Source organism: Furipterus horrens, unplaced genomic scaffold (assembly GCF_987537825.1).
Source record: "Furipterus horrens unplaced genomic scaffold, mFurHor1.1.pri manual_scaffold_12, whole genome shotgun sequence".
NCBI classification, from domain to species: Eukaryota; Metazoa; Chordata; class Mammalia; order Chiroptera; family Furipteridae; genus Furipterus; species Furipterus horrens.
The window spans coordinates 67,619,324-67,638,243 of record NW_028327182.1 but is presented as its reverse complement, the minus strand read 5'-3'; the positions used below and the strand labels follow the sequence as shown (position 1 = coordinate 67,638,243).

The following is an 18,920-nucleotide window of genomic DNA, read 5'->3' as shown; positions in this document are numbered from 1 at the left end:
ATGTAGCATAACATTCTTCAGTTTCACCCATGCTATTGCAGAAGGTAGGAATTCCTTCTTTTTTTTCTGCTGTGTAGTATTCCATTATGTAAATGTACCACAGTTATTTTTTTAATATGAGATTAATTTTTATTTATTTTTAAATGTTTTATTGATTATGCTGTTACAGTTGTCCCAATTTCTTTTCCCTCTGCTCCCCTCCATCCAGTGGCCCCCCTCTCTCCAGTTGTCCCCACCTTTTAGTCCATGTCCATTAGTTGTGCATATAGTTCTTCTAAATCTCTTTCTGTCTACTCCATTCCCCCCTACTATGCTTCTTGATTCCTGTACCATCTCCCTCCCTTTCCCCCTTCCCCCTCCCTGTTGACCTTCCCCAAGTATGTTCCTCATATCTATAGTTCTTTTTCCACTCTCATTGCTTATTTAGTTTGCCTTTGTTTCGTTTCCCTAGCTTCTGTTGTTGGTTGTTGTGATGTAGTTTTCATTTTAATGTTCATAGTTTTGATCCTCCTTCTTCTAAACCAGTCTCTTTAACATCTCATATAATAGTGGTTTGGATCTGATGAACTCCTGCAGTTTTACTTTGTCCTAGAAGCACTTTCTCTGCCCTTCTATTCTGAATGACAGTTTTGCTGGATAGAGTAATCATGGCTGTAGGTTTTTGCTTTTCATTTCTTTGAATATTTCTTGCCAGTCCCTTCTTGCCTGTAGAGTTTCTTTTGAGAAATCCGCTGATAGTCTAATTGGGACCCCTTTGTATGTGATTTTTTTTCTTCTCTCTTTCTGTTTTTAAGATTCTCTCTTTATCTTTAATTTTTGACAATTTGATTATAATGTGTCTTGAGTGGTTCTCCCCGGGTCCAGTTTTTCTGGAACTCTCTGTGCTTCCTGGACATGTAAGTCTATTTCCTTCCCCAAGTTCAGGAAGTTCTGCTTTATTATATTTTCACTTAATTTTTCAATTTCTAGTTCTTTTTCTTCCCCCTCTGGCAATCCTATTATCCGAATGTTTGATCGCTTATAGCTGTCCCAGAGGTTTCTGATCTTCTCCTCACTTTCCTTACTCTTTGTTTCCTCTTTCTGCACTGGTTGACTGTTTGTTCCTTCCTTATGTTCTGGTTTGTTGACTTAATCTTTGGATTTTATTTCCTCACCACTTGTCTCGTATGTATTTTCATTCATTTCAGTATGAGTAGCTTTCGTTCCTTCCCTGTCTTGCTCCAAATCTTTTAATTCTGTAAGCCACCTTATAACAATAGCTCTGAACTGAGCCTCCGAAAGGTTTTTTATTTGTTCCTCTGTCAGGTTTCTCATCTGCTGCCTGGTGAGCTGCGTCACTGGAATTTCAATTGTTGTCTGCCTCATTCTAACAGATTTGTGTTTAGCTTTTTTCCCGGGCAGGCTATAGGGGGCGGAGTCCCGTGCACTCCTCACTGCCTGGCGGCCTGTGGTGATCGGAGACCTTTTTCTTTTTCTTTTTTTTTTAAATATTTTTTTATTGATTATATTGTTACAACAGTTCCAATTTTCTCCCCCTTGCTCCCCTCCACCCAGCACCCCCCTCCCCCAGCAATCCCCCCCAAGTCCATACCCCTGGTTCGTAAAAATTAACTATCCCCCCCCTCTCAAATATTAGGACCCTTTGTAATCTTGTAAAGGACAATGGGCGAAGGTCTCAAGCTCCTCTAGCTGCTTCAAGCTGGACGTGGTCGTCGTCCTACCTACCCTTGGGTCCAGAAAACCCTAATAAGAGTGGGGGTGTGGAGGGGAGGGTGGCCTTCCTACATGGGGAAGGATCGTGCAGACTCCAGGTCAGTTGGCTGCGGAGACCTTTTTCTGCCGCTCTTCGGCGCTTTGTGTGAGGGTGGCGGTCCAAGGTGGATTATTGCCATTACTCTCCACTGAGATACTGGGAGGCTCCTTCCCCACAGCCTCACCATTCCAGGCAATCGGGGGTCTGCCTTCCCCAGCATTGGAATCGTGAGCTGCCGGGTTTCGACTGCAGCCAGGATTGCTCCCCTGGGATTTCTCACAGTCCCACTGCTATTCCCGAGGCCACCGCGGACAGTTCAGCCTGACCCCTCCCTCCTGATTCTGATCTTGCTCCTCCTACCCGTCCAGACGAGCACTGCTGGTTTATTACTTCATACGTTGGGATTCCATGTAGTTTCATTTTCTGGAATTTCTAGTTATCTTTTGTTTTGAGGTAGTTATATTCCTTCTTAGTTGTAGAGGGAGACCAAGCATGTCAGTCTAAGCCTCCATCTTGGCCGGAAGTCATACCACAGTTTATTGATCCACTCATTTACTGATGGGTACCTAGGCTCTTTCCAGCACTTGGCTATTGTAAATAGCGCTGCTATGAACATAGGGGTTCATAATTTCTTTTGAATTGGTGACTCAGGATTCTTAGGGTATATTCCCAGAAGTGGAGTTACTGATCAAAAGGCAGTTCCATTTTTAACTTTCTGAGGAAATTCCATACTGCTTTCCATAGTATCTGCACCAGTCTGCAGTCCCATCAACAGTGCATTAGGGTTCCCTTTTCTCCACATCCTAGCCAACACTTGTTGCTTGTTGATTTGTTTTTAATGGCCATTCTGATTAGTGTGAGGTGGTATCTCATTGTGGCTTTAATTTGCAACTCTCTGATGGCTGGTGATGTTGAGCATTCTTTAATATGCCTATGGACCCTCTGTATGTCCTCTTTGGAGAAGTGTTTGTTCAGGTCATTTGCCATTTTTTAATTGGATTGTCTGTTTTCTTGGTGTTGAGTGTTATAAGTTCTTTATGTATTTTGGAGATCAAACCCTTGTCTGAGGTATCATTGGCAAATATGTTTTCCCATATGGTTGGATGCCTTGTCATCTTGCTGATGTTTTCTTTCGCTGAGCAGAAACTCTTTAGTTTGATGTAGTCCCATTTGTTTATTCTGTCCTTTATTTCCCTAGCCTTAGGAGATATATCAGTGAAAATGTTGCTATGCGGTATATCTAAAATTTTCCTGCTTATGTTTTCCTGTAGGACTTTTATGGTGTCACGGCTTACATTTAAGTCTTTGATCCATCTTGAGTTTATTCTGGCGTATGGTTTAAGTTGGTGGCTTAATTTCATTTTTAGCATGTTCCTGTCCAGTTCTCCCAACACCACTTGTTGAAGAGCCCTTTTCACTCCGTTTTATGTTCCTTCCCCTTTCATCAAATATTAGTTGACCACATAGACCTGAATTTATTTCTAGGCTCTCTATTCTGTTCCATGGATCTATATGTATGTTCTTATGCCAGTACCAGACTTTTTTTATTACAGTGGCTTTGTAGTATAGTTTAATATCAGGTATTGTGATTCCTCCTATATGTTCTTCTGCCTCAAGATTGCTGTGGCTATTCGGGATCTTTTTTGGTTCCATATAAATTGTTGAAGTATTTGTTCTAGGTCTGTGAAATATGCCATTGGTATTTTCATAGGAATTGCATTAAATCTATAAATTGCTTTGGGTAGTATGGACATTTTAATGATGTTGATTCTTCCCATCCATGAACATGGTATATGCTTTTATTTATTTGTATCTTCCTTAATTTTTTTCTTTATTGTTATATAGTTTTCTGAGTACAGGTCTGTTATCTCTTTGGTTAAGTTTATTCCTAGGTGTTTTATTTTTCTTGTTGGCATAATAAATGAGATTTTTTTCTAGCTCCTCTTTCTGATATTTCATTATTGGTGTACAGATATGCCATCAATTTCTGAATATTGACTTTGTAACCTGCATGCTGCCAAATTCACTTATTAGGTCAAGTAGTTTTTTAGCGGAGACTACAAGGTTTTCTATGTACACTATGATGTCCTCTGCAAATAATGACTGTTGTACTTCTTCCTTTCCAATTTGGATGCCTTGTATTTCTTTTTTATTTTTCTCTCCTTTTTTGTCTGATACCTGTGGCTAGAACTTCCAGTACTATTTTGAATAAGAATGGTGAAAGTGGACACGCTTGTCTTGTTCCTGATCTTAAGGGGAAAGCTTTTAGTTTTTACCCATTGAGTATGATGTTGGCAGTATATTTCTCATATGTGGTCTTTATTATGTTGAGGTATACTCCCTCTATTCCTACTTTGCTAAGTGTTTTTATTATAAATGGGTTCCAGATTTTATCAAATGCTTTTTCACTATCTATTGACATGATCGTGGGATATTTGTCTTTCATTTTATGTGGTATATTATGCTAATTGATTCAATTGATTTGCAAATATTGTACCATCCCTGCATCGCTGTGATGAATCTCACCTGATCATAAGGTACAATATTTTTAATTTATTGCTGGATCTGGTTAGCCAATGTTTTGTTGAGGATTTTAGCATCTATGTTCATATGTGATATTGTCCTCTAGTTTCCTTTCTTTGTTATGTCTTTACCTGGTTTTAGATTAGGGTAATACTGGCCTCATAAAACGAGTCTGGGAATTTTCCCTCTTCTTGAATTTTTTGGAATAATTTGAGAAGGATACGAGTTAGTTCTTTTTTAAATGTTTGGTAAAATTTGCCTGTGAAGCCAGCCAATCCAGGGTTTTTGTGTGCTTGGAATTTTTTTGGTTACTGCTTCAGTTTCACTAGTTGTTATTGGTCTATTCAGGCTTCCTGCTTCTTCATGATTCTTCTTTGGGAAATTGTATGTTTCTAGAAATATATCCATTTTTCCCAGGTTGTCCAATTTCTTAGTTGTTCATATTAATTTCTTTGAATCCTTTGTAATTCTATGGTACTGGTTGTAACTTCTCCTCTTTTATTTCTGTTTTAATTATTTGGGTCCTCTCTCTTTTTCCCTTAATGGGTCTGGCTAAAGGTTTGTCAATTTTATCTTTTCAAAGAACCAGCTCCTGGTTTCATTGAGCCTTTGAATTTTTTTTTTTTTTTAGTCTCTATGTCATTTAATTCTGCTCTGATATTGATTGTTTCCTTCCTTCTACTTTCTCTGGGCTTTCTATGTCTGCTATTGTTGCTCTAGTTCTTGTAGATATATGGTTAGGTTATTTATTTGAGATTTTTCTATCTTCTTTAGGTAAGCCTGTATTGTGATGAACACAGTCTTCCTTTTTCCTCTTAAACACAAGGAAGAAAATAACTGAACTTTTAATCTGACCTCTTCAGGCTTCCCCTACCACTTACATTTTACACATTCTGTTCCTATTAGTGTAATATCAGTTAGTACTGGCTTTTATTTACTTGTTGTTGTTTTCTTATTGTTAGTAGTTATTTTATTCTTAAAATTTCAAAATACGTGAAAGCCACCACAAAATCATCTTGCCAGAGTTTTAAAAGAACACAGGAAGAATCTACCCAACAAAGGTAGGTGACAGTATCTAAATTAAAGGGTCTAATTAGGAGAACAGAAGGAGTAGAAAAATAATATGGAAAGTGAAAAAGATGGAGAGTGCCCGAGTTGCTGTTTTCCTAAGAGGAGAATAAATTCATTTATGTACAATGCTCAAAGTATACTGAATTTATGCTCATCACTCCTTAACAATTCTGAGGGCATTTCAGAATCTTGAAGTGCCTCAGGTTCACCTTTATGAATATTTATTATCGCTGTGTCACAGCATGCTGCCTGCAGAAGCCTGGTGAGAGGTATTTGTGGATTTGATTATGCCAAAGCTGTGCGGAATTGAGTGCTAATAGACATTGCTAATTAACAGAACTGCTCACTACAGCGTTTTCTAGTTCCTTTTTATATGTGCATGCAATTATTTTCTAAATTAACATTCCTGAAGAAGGGTACATGTTAAACTCTATCCAGAAAAAATAGTAATGGATAATATTTTCAGAGCCAGTATTGTATCTTGACCTTAGTAAAGGGAGTATCAAATGGAAAGAAGAAAAAAAGTCATGCAAGTGATGCCCTGACAAGTGATTTTTCCTCTGTGCCAATTGTGCATAAACTCAAATGGCGGGCTTTCATTGGGCTGGGTGGAACTGCACCTCTCAAACTACAGTTGTTTACACATATTACCCTGGGATTCTTGTGGAAATAGTCCCAATCAGCAGGTCTGCAGTTTGGCCTAAGAGTCTACATTCTAACAAACTCCGAATTATGCTTATCTTTGGGTTACGCCTGGAGTGACAGGGAATTGAAACACGCAGCTTCTGGAACTTCCTACCCTCTTAGCTTCCGTGACTCTAACCACTGGTCACTGAAAGCTCAGGAAAATTATGGTCACAAATTGTTCAGGCTGTGCCTTTCACTTGGAGGGGCAGTTTCACTGGGGTGTCATAAAACCAAGATATAAAGACATTTGTGCCTCAAGACATTTCTCCTCTTAGGTATTCCTAAAACAGTAGATCTTAGTCATGGATTAAAAACAAAAACAAAAACAAAATGAACAAAAAACTTTCCTATTGCAGCATTTAAACATCTAATCTCCATATCCGAAATGATATATTTTACCCCTTTTATGCATTTCTTGTACCAAATTTCACTTAGTAAACAATTGATTTTGACATCAAATTCCTGTAAAACAGTTTTTTGTTTCTAAATTATAGTCAAAACTAACTTTTAGTTCCTTAAGGGAATACAGAGTAACTTTAAAACGCCAAATAAAATTATTATTCAAAAATCATTGAAATTAGTAAATGTTTGTATGTCAACAGCTATTATAAAAGTTTTTTAAATAGTTGATTCCCCTAAGTTGATTAGGTGATCCACCTACAATTGTACTTATATTCTTAATTTGCATGGATAATCTTTTTATTAGAAAGATGTAAAATTTTAGGTGGATCCTAAATTTCTTGAATTTAAAATAGAGGGTTTTCATAAAGTACACATTAAATACTTAAACCAAAGAAGAAACAGTTATTTCTCTTTGGACTTAGTTGGGTGATTATTTTGGGGTTTTGATTTGTTTTAATTCAATCACTTTAAAAGTACATATTCCATTTGATTTAAAATAGATTTTAGTGTGTGTTGTATGAATAAATTATATAATCATTATAATTTACTTTAATTGAGTATTTGAGTTCATTTCTATGTTTAGCAAATATGATTCACTGCAGCTTTTTTTGGTTTGGTTCTGTATTGTATGGTTTAGACAATAACCATCTTAAAAAGTTCACCTTGCATTTCAAAATATTTTTTAATTCAAAATAACTTTAGCATTCATAACCTGATCTCAGATATGCCTGTGCACAAGGGCACACACAGGCACACACACACACACACACACAGAGGCACGCACAACGTTCATTACTGCCATGCCTGGTGTTTCTCTGCCCTCTCCTGGTAGCAAGTGAGATCTCCCTTTATGAATTTTAAACTTACCTCCAGTTAAGTGTTTTTTCCTCTCGCAGAATTGTAGTTCAAAATACTTTATGAAGCAACTGGACAGATCATTGAGAGTTGTTTTTGCATGTCCAAAGGCTTCTAAAATGCATGTGACCTATAGTAAAGAAGAACCATTTATTGAACTACTTAGTTGGTTTTTTTAAACATAAAATTAAAGAATAATAGCAAAGATACGGGAAATAGTCCATTATCTAAGAGGTTCTCTATTGTTCATATTTGATTTTTGAGGTCACTCTCCCTAACTGCAAACTATAGTAGTTAGTGCCCCTTATCTGTGGTTTTGCTTTCTACAGTTTTAGTTACCTGTGATCAACTGTGGTTCTAAAATATTAAATGGAAAATTCCAGAAATAAGCAATTCATAAATTTTAAATTGCACACCGTTTTGAGAAATCTTGCCTCACCTTGCTCCATTCCACTCAGAAAGTGAATCATCCTTTTGTCCAGCATATTCACGCTATACATGCTACATGCCTGTGAGTCACTTAGCAGCCACCTTGATTATCAAAACCACCGTGGAAGCATCAAAATGCTTGAGTCAAGTAACCTTTATTTTACTTAATAATTCTACATTCTCATAACTTTTATTATAATATATTGATACAATTGTTTTATTTTACTATCATTTTTATTAATCCCTTATTGTGTGTAATTTGTAAATTCTTTTTTTTTTTTTTTTTTTGGTTTTTCGATTACAGTTGTCCCCTTTTCCCCCAATTTCTCTCCCCCACCCAACCCACCCCCTCTCCCACAATCATATCCCACCCCGTTGTCCATGTCCATGAGTCATTTATACGGGTTCTTTGACTAAACCCTTCCCTTACTTATCCCCTTTCTCTCCCTCTCCCCTCCCCCCTATTGACTGCTATTCTGCTCTTTGTTCTATTTAGTTCCTTTGTTTGTGTTGTTCTTTAGTTTCCTGTATTAGGTGATATCATAATTTGTAAATTCTTTATCATAGGTATGTATGTATAGAAAATGTACACACAGATAAAATGTCTGAATAATAAATCATACATATGTATGCTGTTGTAGCTTTGGATGGAAGGAATTAAAGTTAATATAAACAATAGAATATATTTTAAAAGTAATAAATTCACTTAAACACTGAATTATAACCTTCTTTTAACTTTTACTTACTTTACACACTCTTTTCAACACTGAGCCAGTATTACCCTCCCCACACCTTGTTATTGTTCCCTGACAACCATTCTCTCTCTCAAAAACAAGAATAAGAATTCTAGGTGAAGCTGTGTGTCTCATGTTTCATATTCCCTTGTGTTCTCTTTCAGAAGCAAAGAGTCTGAGGCTTTAAAATGCTGTTAATAAACATCCTTAGACCAACTTGGCATCTGAAATTCTTTCTTGATGTCTTTTTTTAAACACTGATCTTAGAACAAACAGCATTTATTCTCATATTTTTATTGTCCCTGTGATAATGATTATGACCAAGCAATACTCCAAATTGCCTAAAAATTTGGAAAGTCAAAAGTTGTTTTTCTTTCAAGATAAAACTGATGTTAAATACAGTTTTTGCATCAGCCACAAGAGGGAGCACAATAATATGGATACCTTATTGATACACTGGCTCTTGTTTCCTTATAAAAATTCTGGTGACAATATTTTTGAGAATTTTAACCTAAATTAAAAAAAATTCTTGCTCCCACTTAAAAATTTTATAAATACTGCTAGATAAAGGCATTAAATTCACCTGGAAGTAGTTTATATTTTGAAATGTGTTGAAACAACATTTTGATGTTTAATCAAGTATTAAGGGTTGTGGTAATAGAGACATATATTAAAACATCTGTTTTGGAAGTTCGATATTTTGGAGAGAAACATATACTAAAACTTCACAAAAACTCTATGATTTAAGTCTTTATAATAAATTAATTTTAAAGATCAGTAAATTACAGTAGTTATGGCAGAAATTTTTTCTGAAAAATAACTATAAATTGTATTTATGAAAGTCCAATTTTTGCTTAATTTACAATAATTCAACATTAAATAAATATATAGTTACATTAATAATATAATTATATCACATTTTAAACATTTATATTACATTAAACAACTGTTTTAAAATTAATTTAAAAATTTGGAAACAGCCTAAGTGCCCATCAGTAAAACTGTGGTACATTTACACAATGGAATACTACGCAGCAGAAAGAAGAAAGAAATTCCTACCTTTCATGACAGCATGGATGGAAATGGAAAGTATTATGCTAAGTGAAAAAAGCCAGGTGGAGAAAGACAAATACCATATGTATTTGATCTCATCTATAAGTGGAAGCTAATGAAGAAAACAAATGAGCAAAATAAAACCCAAGACTTGGAAATAAGAAACAAGTTGACAGCGACCAGAGGGGAGGGTGAGGGGGATAACAGGGGAACAAAGGGGAAGGGTCCAGTCAAGGAAAAAGTATAAGGGACCCATGGACATGGACAACAGGAATGGGGATTGCCTGTGGGATCTGGGGGATGAACAGGGCAAGGGAGAGCAATGGGGGAAAAATTGGGAAAACTGTAATTGAACAACAATAAAATAAAATAAATGAGAAACAGGAAATGTAATAAACTTTAAAAAATATTTGGGCTTCTAGTTTTTTGGTGTTTTACTGATAATAAACTGAATTTTTATTATAATTGAAAAAGCACACAAAAGATAATTAATGACATGTGCACAAATAGGAAGTATAGGGTAACGGTTCAATATATTTGCCTTGGAGTATGAAGTAGCTGCCTTCATATTCCAGTTCTGCTAATGAAAAATTATATCACTTTGAGCAAATTTCTTGAATTTTCTGAATATTTCCTTTATTCCAATGCAGGAACAACTCCCCCAGTGGTTATAAGTGGCAGATGTATAAAGCCCTCAGACTGGTGCCTGGCATATACTAAGGATTCAACAAACAACAAAGATTAATTTAATTTTTGTTAATAGAAATTTATATATAACCTTATATACATAATTTTTTGGAGGGGGATGCAGAATAAAGATGTCAATTTTTATTTTTATTTTTTAAAGATTTTTTTAATGTGTTTTATTGATTATAATGTTACATTTGTCCCAATTTCCCTTCCCTCTTCTCCCCTCCACCCGGTGGCCCCCCTCCCTCCAGTTGTCCCCCCCTTTTAGACCATGTCCATTAGTTGTGCATATAGTTCTTCTCAACCTCTCTGTCTATTCCATTCCCTCCTACCATGCTCCTTAATTCCTATATCATCTCCCTCCCTCTCCCCCTTCCCCCTCCCTGCTGACATATACATAAATTTATTGTATATAATATTATACATGTATACATGTAAACTTATTTATATGCACATATGTGTATACATGTATGTGTGGACATATGTAAATGTGTTGACATATAGTTCTTTTAATTCTCACAACTAGCCTGTATATTTCACAGAAAAGAAAATTGATAAACTAAGTAAGTTTCTCAAAATTCAGAGTTTGTATATAGTGGAGCTGGATCTCAACCCAAATAATCTTTCTGTGGAATTAATGTGTTTAATCACTGCATCATAGGACCATTACTGCTAGAATAACAATAAATAGTACATATAAGGCATGAAACTAAAACCATTAAACAAAACATGAATACATGGAATTTTCTCATTATGCAATTCAGTTTTTTAAAAAAAATTTAATCAACTGGAGAGTATTATGCCAAGCAATTCAGGTCATATCAAGATTAACTTGAAATAACAGTGGTTTTTCATCTGTAATTAGCCACTTGGCCAATAGGTGGCACCAAAGAAATGTGTTAAGAGAAATACTGAGAAAAATGCAAATAAAAGATAGTCTATGTCATTCAACTTGATTTTGAAACTAAATAATGAGTACTGTAGAGTAATAAAACTTTAAATTAAAAATTTTGGCAAAGGGAAGTAAGTATTTATTTCCTCAGTACTTACTGATTCAGATTTTATTGGCATGATTTTTTTTTTCTATTTACATTATATGGTATTTTTTTCTATAAAATGTTAATAATTATTCTGCTAAAAGTTATGCACTATTATCATGGTAGTAGTTAACATATTGTATTTTCTAAAAGTAAAAACCTATGGCCCCTTTGTTACAAAGTAATGGCTTGATCAATTTGACCCTATCACTCTGATCTGTGAAAGCAGTTTAAGTAATTTGAATGAAAATGAATATTTCTTAAAGTTGAAATTCAATTGTTCTAGAATTACTGAAAAGTCTCAGGCAGCAGCCTTTCCCAAAACAAACATGACTTTTATGTTCCAATAAACCTACTGCCATGGAAAATCCCCTGCCTTCCATGGTCTGAAATTCAAATACAGGGATTACAAACAACAGCCTTTTAAACTGTGTTTACCTGTTTTGACATTATACAGGGAAACCAAAGCACTAACAATGGTGGTAGGATTCAAGCCCACCTGCCCACTGTGTAAAGCACACTCAGAAGCCCACTGCACAGAGGCAGAATGTAAACCTATGCAGACTTTTTAAGACCGGGCAATTGATGTGTAAGACTAAAATTCAGAAATATAACAGCTGTGTGTTCCTAATGTATGTATTACCTATATAAAATTACTAAAATCATCCCTGGGGCTCTGTACTGGGCTCTCCTTCACCTTCCGGATACCAACTAAATCTCTTTCTCCTCTCTGCACCCTCTTCACGGAGAGCACTGTTTACCATAATTGCATGAAACCTATAAATAGCCAACTGCCTCCCAAACCTCTGCATTTTCTCTTTGCCCTCCCCCACTCCATATTATAAGCTTTACTTATACATCTTTAATTATGCCTTCAATAGAAACTATAAGGAAATTGTTCTCTACTCTTCAACCTCCACATGATTCTCAGCTGAAGACCATTCCAATATGTCCTTCCATATATGTCCCTTCCACTCCTTCACTATTTATTATTTGGTAACTACTAATAAGAATAACCTTCAAAGACTGTTTCTGTCTCACACTATACTAAGATCCAGGGCAAAATTGTGTTTGGTTGGACTCACCCAGTGTTTCCCAACAGAAGACACCATGTGTGTATTAGTTACACACATGGCACCTTGTGGCAGCATCATGCACCAGGTCTGCTACGTGGTACCTCGGAGTGGAGTGGTGTCTCATCATCTCATCTGGCTGGACTGGCTCTCTAATTCAGTCCACTCCCTTCTCTTCTTTCATGGCCAACTAATGAAGTTCCTTTTGTCTCATTCCCCACTGAACATCAAGCCTTCTACTAAATAGATCCATATTTCAAGGATGTTCTTTCCTACTCATCTCCTTAATCAGATTTTTCTTTCACGCAGCTCATCATTTAAAGGTACATAATTTCAGTGAACTACGGTGATGTTATAAAGATTTACAGTTGATACATAAATTTAGCCAATTCTTGTATGTAATTCCTACACATACACTCAGACACTGTGCAAAAACTATGGCAGGGTAACTTTCAAGAACGTTTTGGACACTGAATTATATTCATGCAGATAACAAGGTAAAGGAAAACCCAAAAAAGTATAATAAACATGAAGTTGAAGCCATATTCAAATCTGGGAAATATTATTTCATGAGACTAGAAATTATTTATGACATCCTTAATTTACCTTGGGGAAAAAATGAATTAGAAATAGTTTTACTTAAAATTTGAATTGATAGTATAATGTTGATTCCAAGATTCTAATTAATTTTGGAATAGTTAGATCAATCTTATTCAAAGAAATGAAACTTAGAACATATTCACTTAAGCTAAAATGCAAAGCCAATTTACATAAAATAATCTAGAATGCACTTTAGAAATTACATAGCCTACTCTTCCTCAAAGGATTATTTTAATAAATGATTGATTTAGACTATAATTTACAGAGGAGTATATTGATGCCTGCCATTATAATTAAGTCAATATATCCTGTTATTTTATTAGTTTGCCTGGGTCTATTTTATTATTGTGTTGTTTTATAAATTCTCTAATCCTTAACTGTCAGAAGTCAGCATACTACAATATCTGAACAAAGAAGATCATTTATACTATTCTTTCCAAGTCAACCTAAAATGTTCAATTATTTGTGCTGTGTTGTAGAATTATGCAGGTACTCAATTTATAGGCTGAGCTTAATAAATGGGTCTGAAGTCAAGTCATTAATGAATACTTATAATATCATGAACACACTGCAGTATGATTATATATTATTAATAAAGAGAAAAACCTCCAGAATCAGGTATATGCTTGGAAATCCATAAAAGCAGATTTAATTTTTTAAATTCTTATTCAGAAGTAGAAAATATAAGGAAGTAACATTAATGTATCAATTAAATGTAAGTTCCTTTCATTTATAATTGATGAATCCAATACTAAATTTCCAAAATATTTCCATGTAAACACTACCATGGCAGAAATAATTCTGACCTGCAGGCACAAGGTAAAAAGGGCAAGTGAAACAAAACCAAACACAAACAGCACAATACTCATTGTGCAATACATATCTAGATTTTTAATGTGTGTGAACCTTTAGATGGCATTGTTTTAAGGAATGATCTCAGACAATAGCAACTGTTTTTTTCCAGTATAATCAGACACTTATACAATTGTTGAATCAAATGCAAGTATTATTCTGCAAAGGTGAGTTCAGCAAGACCTGTGCAGGGCAGATTTTGGAGCAGTAAGCTGTGTAAATTAGAGACTATGTCATTATATTCGCAATCCCTCACTTAGAAATATGCACAAGAAAGTGTATACTGCTGCAACATGGCCTATGATGTGTAATGTGCTTTTATTGATCAAGGAAATGATACTGCATATAGGAACATCATTTCTTTCATGTTATACAGAGCATGTTGATTTTAACAAAACTTGTATTGCTCTTACATGTGTGAGAGACTGGATATAATTTTTGACATATACATTTCATGGGGGTTTTTTTTGGCCAGGGGTTGAAGATTTACTTCCTGCTCATCAATGTCCTTAAGGTTTCCTGGTGCCAATTCTTTTACATACATTGAAACTTGACTATCACCTTTCAATAAACCCGCCCAAGGTTGCTGATAGGGTCAACTCTGCCAAATGCATCCATACACCAAAGTGGTGCTTTCTATGTGAACAACAACTTATAACTAGGCACAAGCACCCCGGCCAGCTCCAACAGGCGCCAAACGAATGCACCAGCCACCGCAGGTGTGCAGGAATAACCCGGGTGCGCAACCAATACTGCGCACAGGCGAACACCGCTGCTGCAAGGATCAGGAACCTCTGGCCTGCCTCATTAGACCAGCTGTGAATCCAGAAAAAGAAGATAACACACAAAGGTTGAACTGAGTAAAAACTTTCCTTTTGTATTTTTTTAAAATTTTTATTTGTATTTTAGTTTTTTTATTTGTATTTTATTTTAATTTATTTTTAATTTTAATTTTTACTTTTATTTAAAAACATTTATAAACTATCTCTTTAATTTGTTTCATATTATCTCTCCTTCTCATCCTTCCCCTTTAATTTTTGTTTGTCTGTTTTGTTTAGCCTCCCTTTCACACTAAATAAATAGAATATAACTACTATATAAATCTAATACTACACAATTCCATTTTCTTACTATATTCTTCATTCTTCCCTCTTTTTCTTTTACATTATTAACATACAATGTAAATATTATCTACTGTCTTGCATAGTCTCGACACTACTTGCTACTATTACTAATCTATCATCCCCTCTCTCAAAAATCATATTTTTCCTCTTTGAAAACAACTCTTATCTATTCTTCCTATAGTATAAAAGCCCTATCCTCTCTACATTTACATTAATACTGGCTCATTTGCTGATGATAGCGGGAGAGAGGGTGGGGGATATTTTTGAGGGTGTGGGTTTCCTGCCTGGGCTGTGTGTTTATGTTTTTAACAGCATCTCCACAAAAGAACTCAAGACAAAGTGGACAGCGTGACTCAAGCAACTAGCCAGAGGGAAGATCCAACCAAAGAGCATCTGAAATATAACCAGACAGCATAAACAAACAACATAAAGGGTAATCCAAGAACACCAGGCTCAGGAGATCAAAGAGACCGCACCACTGAAACCCCCAGGTCTCCTATAAAGAATTTCATACCACAAAAGTGGGAAGGCAAAGCAGACAAATCCAAAAAACAAAAACAAACAAGAAGAATCCAACATGGTAAGATGCAGAAACAACCTCTCAATGAAAAGAAAAGAAGAATCCCCAGAAAGAGAGGTAGATGGAATAGACATAGCCCAAATGTCAGACATGGAATTCAAAACAATGGTGGTGAAGAAGCTCAATATACCTGACAACCTCAAAAACAACTATGACAACCTCCAAGGAAATTACCAACAGCTCCAAGAAAATTACAGGGAACTTGCAGAGAACTACACCAGCATAAAAAAGGACATAGAAACTATTAACACGAACCAGGAAGAAATGAAGAATACAATCTCTGAACTGAAAGCAGGCTAAACGAAGCAGAGGATCAGATCAGTGAGTTAGAGGACAATGTAGAAAAAAATTCCCAGACAATACAACAAAATGAAAAAATATTGAAAAAATATGAAGAAGATGTAAGGGAATTACAGGACAGCATGGGAAAAAATAATATCAGGATAATTGGAATAAAAGAGGGAGAAGAAGAGGAACAAGGAATAGAAAAGTTGATAGGAGAAGTAATGACAGAAAATTTTCCCAACCTGATGAGAGAAAAGAAACCAAAGTTATAACTAAATTACATGTTTTAAATCCAACTTTTCTGAATGACTATGAAAAGAGGGTATGTTCAAAATATTTTAAAATATATACAAAAAAGTTCACTTGAACAATATTAGTTTATACCAAGCCTCAATCTTTTCTTATTTTCACAAATTTTGACCAACTTATGCTCAAATATATGGTATATTATGATGTCACTCTATTTTTAAATTATATTTTTCTTGGTTCAACATATTTTCCAAGACAAATAAGAAACTTACATGTTTAAATTTAGAATCAAATATAGGCCTACTGCTCCCAGATCTACAGATTAGGTGTCTAATTATGTGTTTGCTGGCTTCAGACTTTCCAGATCCTCTTTCTCCACTAAAAGAAAACAAAGAAAAAAAAATCATAAGTTAATATTTTTGAACATGAGTAAAAAAGTTAATAACCACAGATAATTCTCAAACACAATGATGGTAGGGGACAACATAAGTTTTAATGAGTTTCAATTTGATTTATTCATTCAAAATATTTAGCAAATGTATACTATGTCAGGTACACTATGGTGTTCAGATGCTGGAACTACAAATGAATATGATGCAACCAACCTCTGCCGTCTGGTATCTTACAGTGTAGAACCATGTAACACAGGTGACACCCCGCCAAAAGGTGCTAGGCAGAAGAGAAAGACACTATCAACTTGTCCTCAGCTTTGTAAATGGACATGAGTGAGGTGGAGCCAAAGTGACAGACCTCTTCACTGCAGGTGCACGTGTCCTAGAGCCAACTGGCTCTACAACCTTCTGAGCCTTCCTTCTCTTTTCTTCTGAATGAGCAGACAGTGTGCAGTTACTAAAACTAAGTTGGTGAAACGGTCAGATATGAGTAGGTGAATGAAGTGCTGAGACTCAGCAGACTCTAAAATGACCCATTTCCTCTTAAAGTTGCTTCAGTTCTGACAGTCCACATTTCCCATTTTCCTTTACCTTAGGAACAAGCACTAACTAAATTTGTTATTCTTAATGGCAATACTTTTGGTATTTCCAAGGCATGTGTGTGTATATATATATATATATATATATATATATATATATATATATATATATCGTCGGCAGCCGTCCGTCTCGAGAGATGATGGTGTAGCTTCTTAAGAGTCTATCTGCACCGCCGAGAATGGCTGTGCAGTCCAACTCGGGAGTGACACGGTATCTGTCTCCTCCCATGTTGAATCGACATCTTGCGATGACACTGGAGTATCCTCTCCAGTGAAGCTGAAGCTACAGAGCCTGGGCAGGGTGATATGGAGGGTCTGCTGTTGCCCATGCAGCAGACCCCCCCTCTCTTCGCAGCTGAAGGATCCAAGGGAAAGACGGAGTCAATACAGCTTGGCTTCAGGTGCGCCGCAGGAGTTGCTGGTGTTGACTACAACGTCAAACCGCCTTAGGGACTCCGGCTCCGGATTTTCTGTCGGGGTTTACTCCCTTAGCCTTTCCCCTGAAGAGGTATGCCGCAAGGCAGCGGAGGTTTTTTGGAATCAGAGTTTTCCTTCTCTGATGTGCCCTGACTGGAAGATCGAACCAGCGACACTTAGCTCGCAGGCCGACGCTCAATCCACTGAGCCAAACCAGCCAGGGTACATATATATATATATATATATATATATATATATATATATATATATATACTGTATTATACTTATAAAACTGGATGATATAGAGTTAACATAAAATTCCAATACAATAGTTACTATACCACAATGGTTTGATATAAAATAAAGTTTTTATTGTATCCAGATAGAACATTTATAAAGTGTCTTTTATCTTTTAGTCAAGAATTAAATATAGATCTAAAGCTCTTTACTACTGTTTTCTCAGGTTTCTCCCTTGAACTTTTGTTCTAATGAATTTGATTAAAGAAAGGTGTTTGTCAGAAAAGAAGCTGAATTTTAATTATTTTATTCAGGTCTCAGGTTGTTAACAAATGCTTCTACTCCCCTTATCCATGCTGACTATAAACATTTTAACCACTTTAAAAACAACTAGCCCAGCATCCTCAGCAGAGCAGGTGACAGTGACCTACACAAGACAAGCAGATCCTGTTCTTGGTTCAAAAACCTTTGCCTTTAACCTTCTAATTTCAGAGAAGAAACAATCCAGACCTTTCATGCTGCCAATTTAATTTCTACAATTATATCTATTGCTACCAAAATTCTATTATCCAGAAAAATAATTAGATATTTCAAGAATCTGTTTTTGTTTTTGTTTTTTTGATAGAGACTTTACTTGCATTCACTCCAGTATAGATCTTGAAAATACCATTTTCCTTTTTAAAATATTGTTTATTCTTTCAAATAAAAATCACTGAGGGCCTAAAATGTGCCGGAGGCTTCAGGAGTAAAGAGGTGAAAAATACTGCTCCCTATGCTATGACTGGGGATACTCTCAAGTAAACACTAAGTACAGAAAGTATGCATAATTAGAACACAGTAGGCACAGCAAGCCATGCACCCGCAGGTGAAGGAGCAGGAATATCCTCCAGAGGGAGCAAGGGAAGACTTCTCAATGAGGTAGAAGTTGAACTGATTCTTAGAGAAGAGGTATCATAGAAGATAGCATTTATTTAGCATTAAATGTTCCACAAATATTTCTCAAGCTGCTATTAAGCAGTCTGAAATAGGTAGCAAGTGCAGAGTGGTGAATGAGGCAAAAATAATCTCTGTGAATATGGAGACACAGAGGCAAGCGAGGGTATGGGACTGACCTGGCGGTCATGTGAGTCCCCCTCTCTGCTCCCACCACTGCATTCACTGGATTGATTGCTAGATTAGGAGTAGGAAAAGTGACAGCTAAAATCACAAACATTTTAACCAACTCATAAAATCTCAAAATGACCACACTTCATTTAAACTGAGTAAAATACAAGGAAA

At 35.8% G+C, this 18,920-nt stretch overlaps 1 protein-coding gene across 1 annotated transcript in view; it reads right to left on the bottom strand.

The window, feature by feature from the left end:
* Nucleotides 1-18,920, bottom strand: part of MYO16 (myosin XVI) — a 654,868-nt gene that overhangs the window by 330,805 nt on the left and 305,143 nt on the right. Inside the window, exons 15-16 of the mRNA XM_090257968.1 lie at nt 16,270-16,375; nt 7,304-7,421 (exon numbers count right to left, since the gene is read on the bottom strand). Of these exons, the coding sequence (XP_090114094.1) occupies nt 7,304-7,421; nt 16,270-16,375 (224 nt within the window). The remainder of the gene's footprint in view (nt 1-7,303; nt 7,422-16,269; nt 16,376-18,920) is intronic.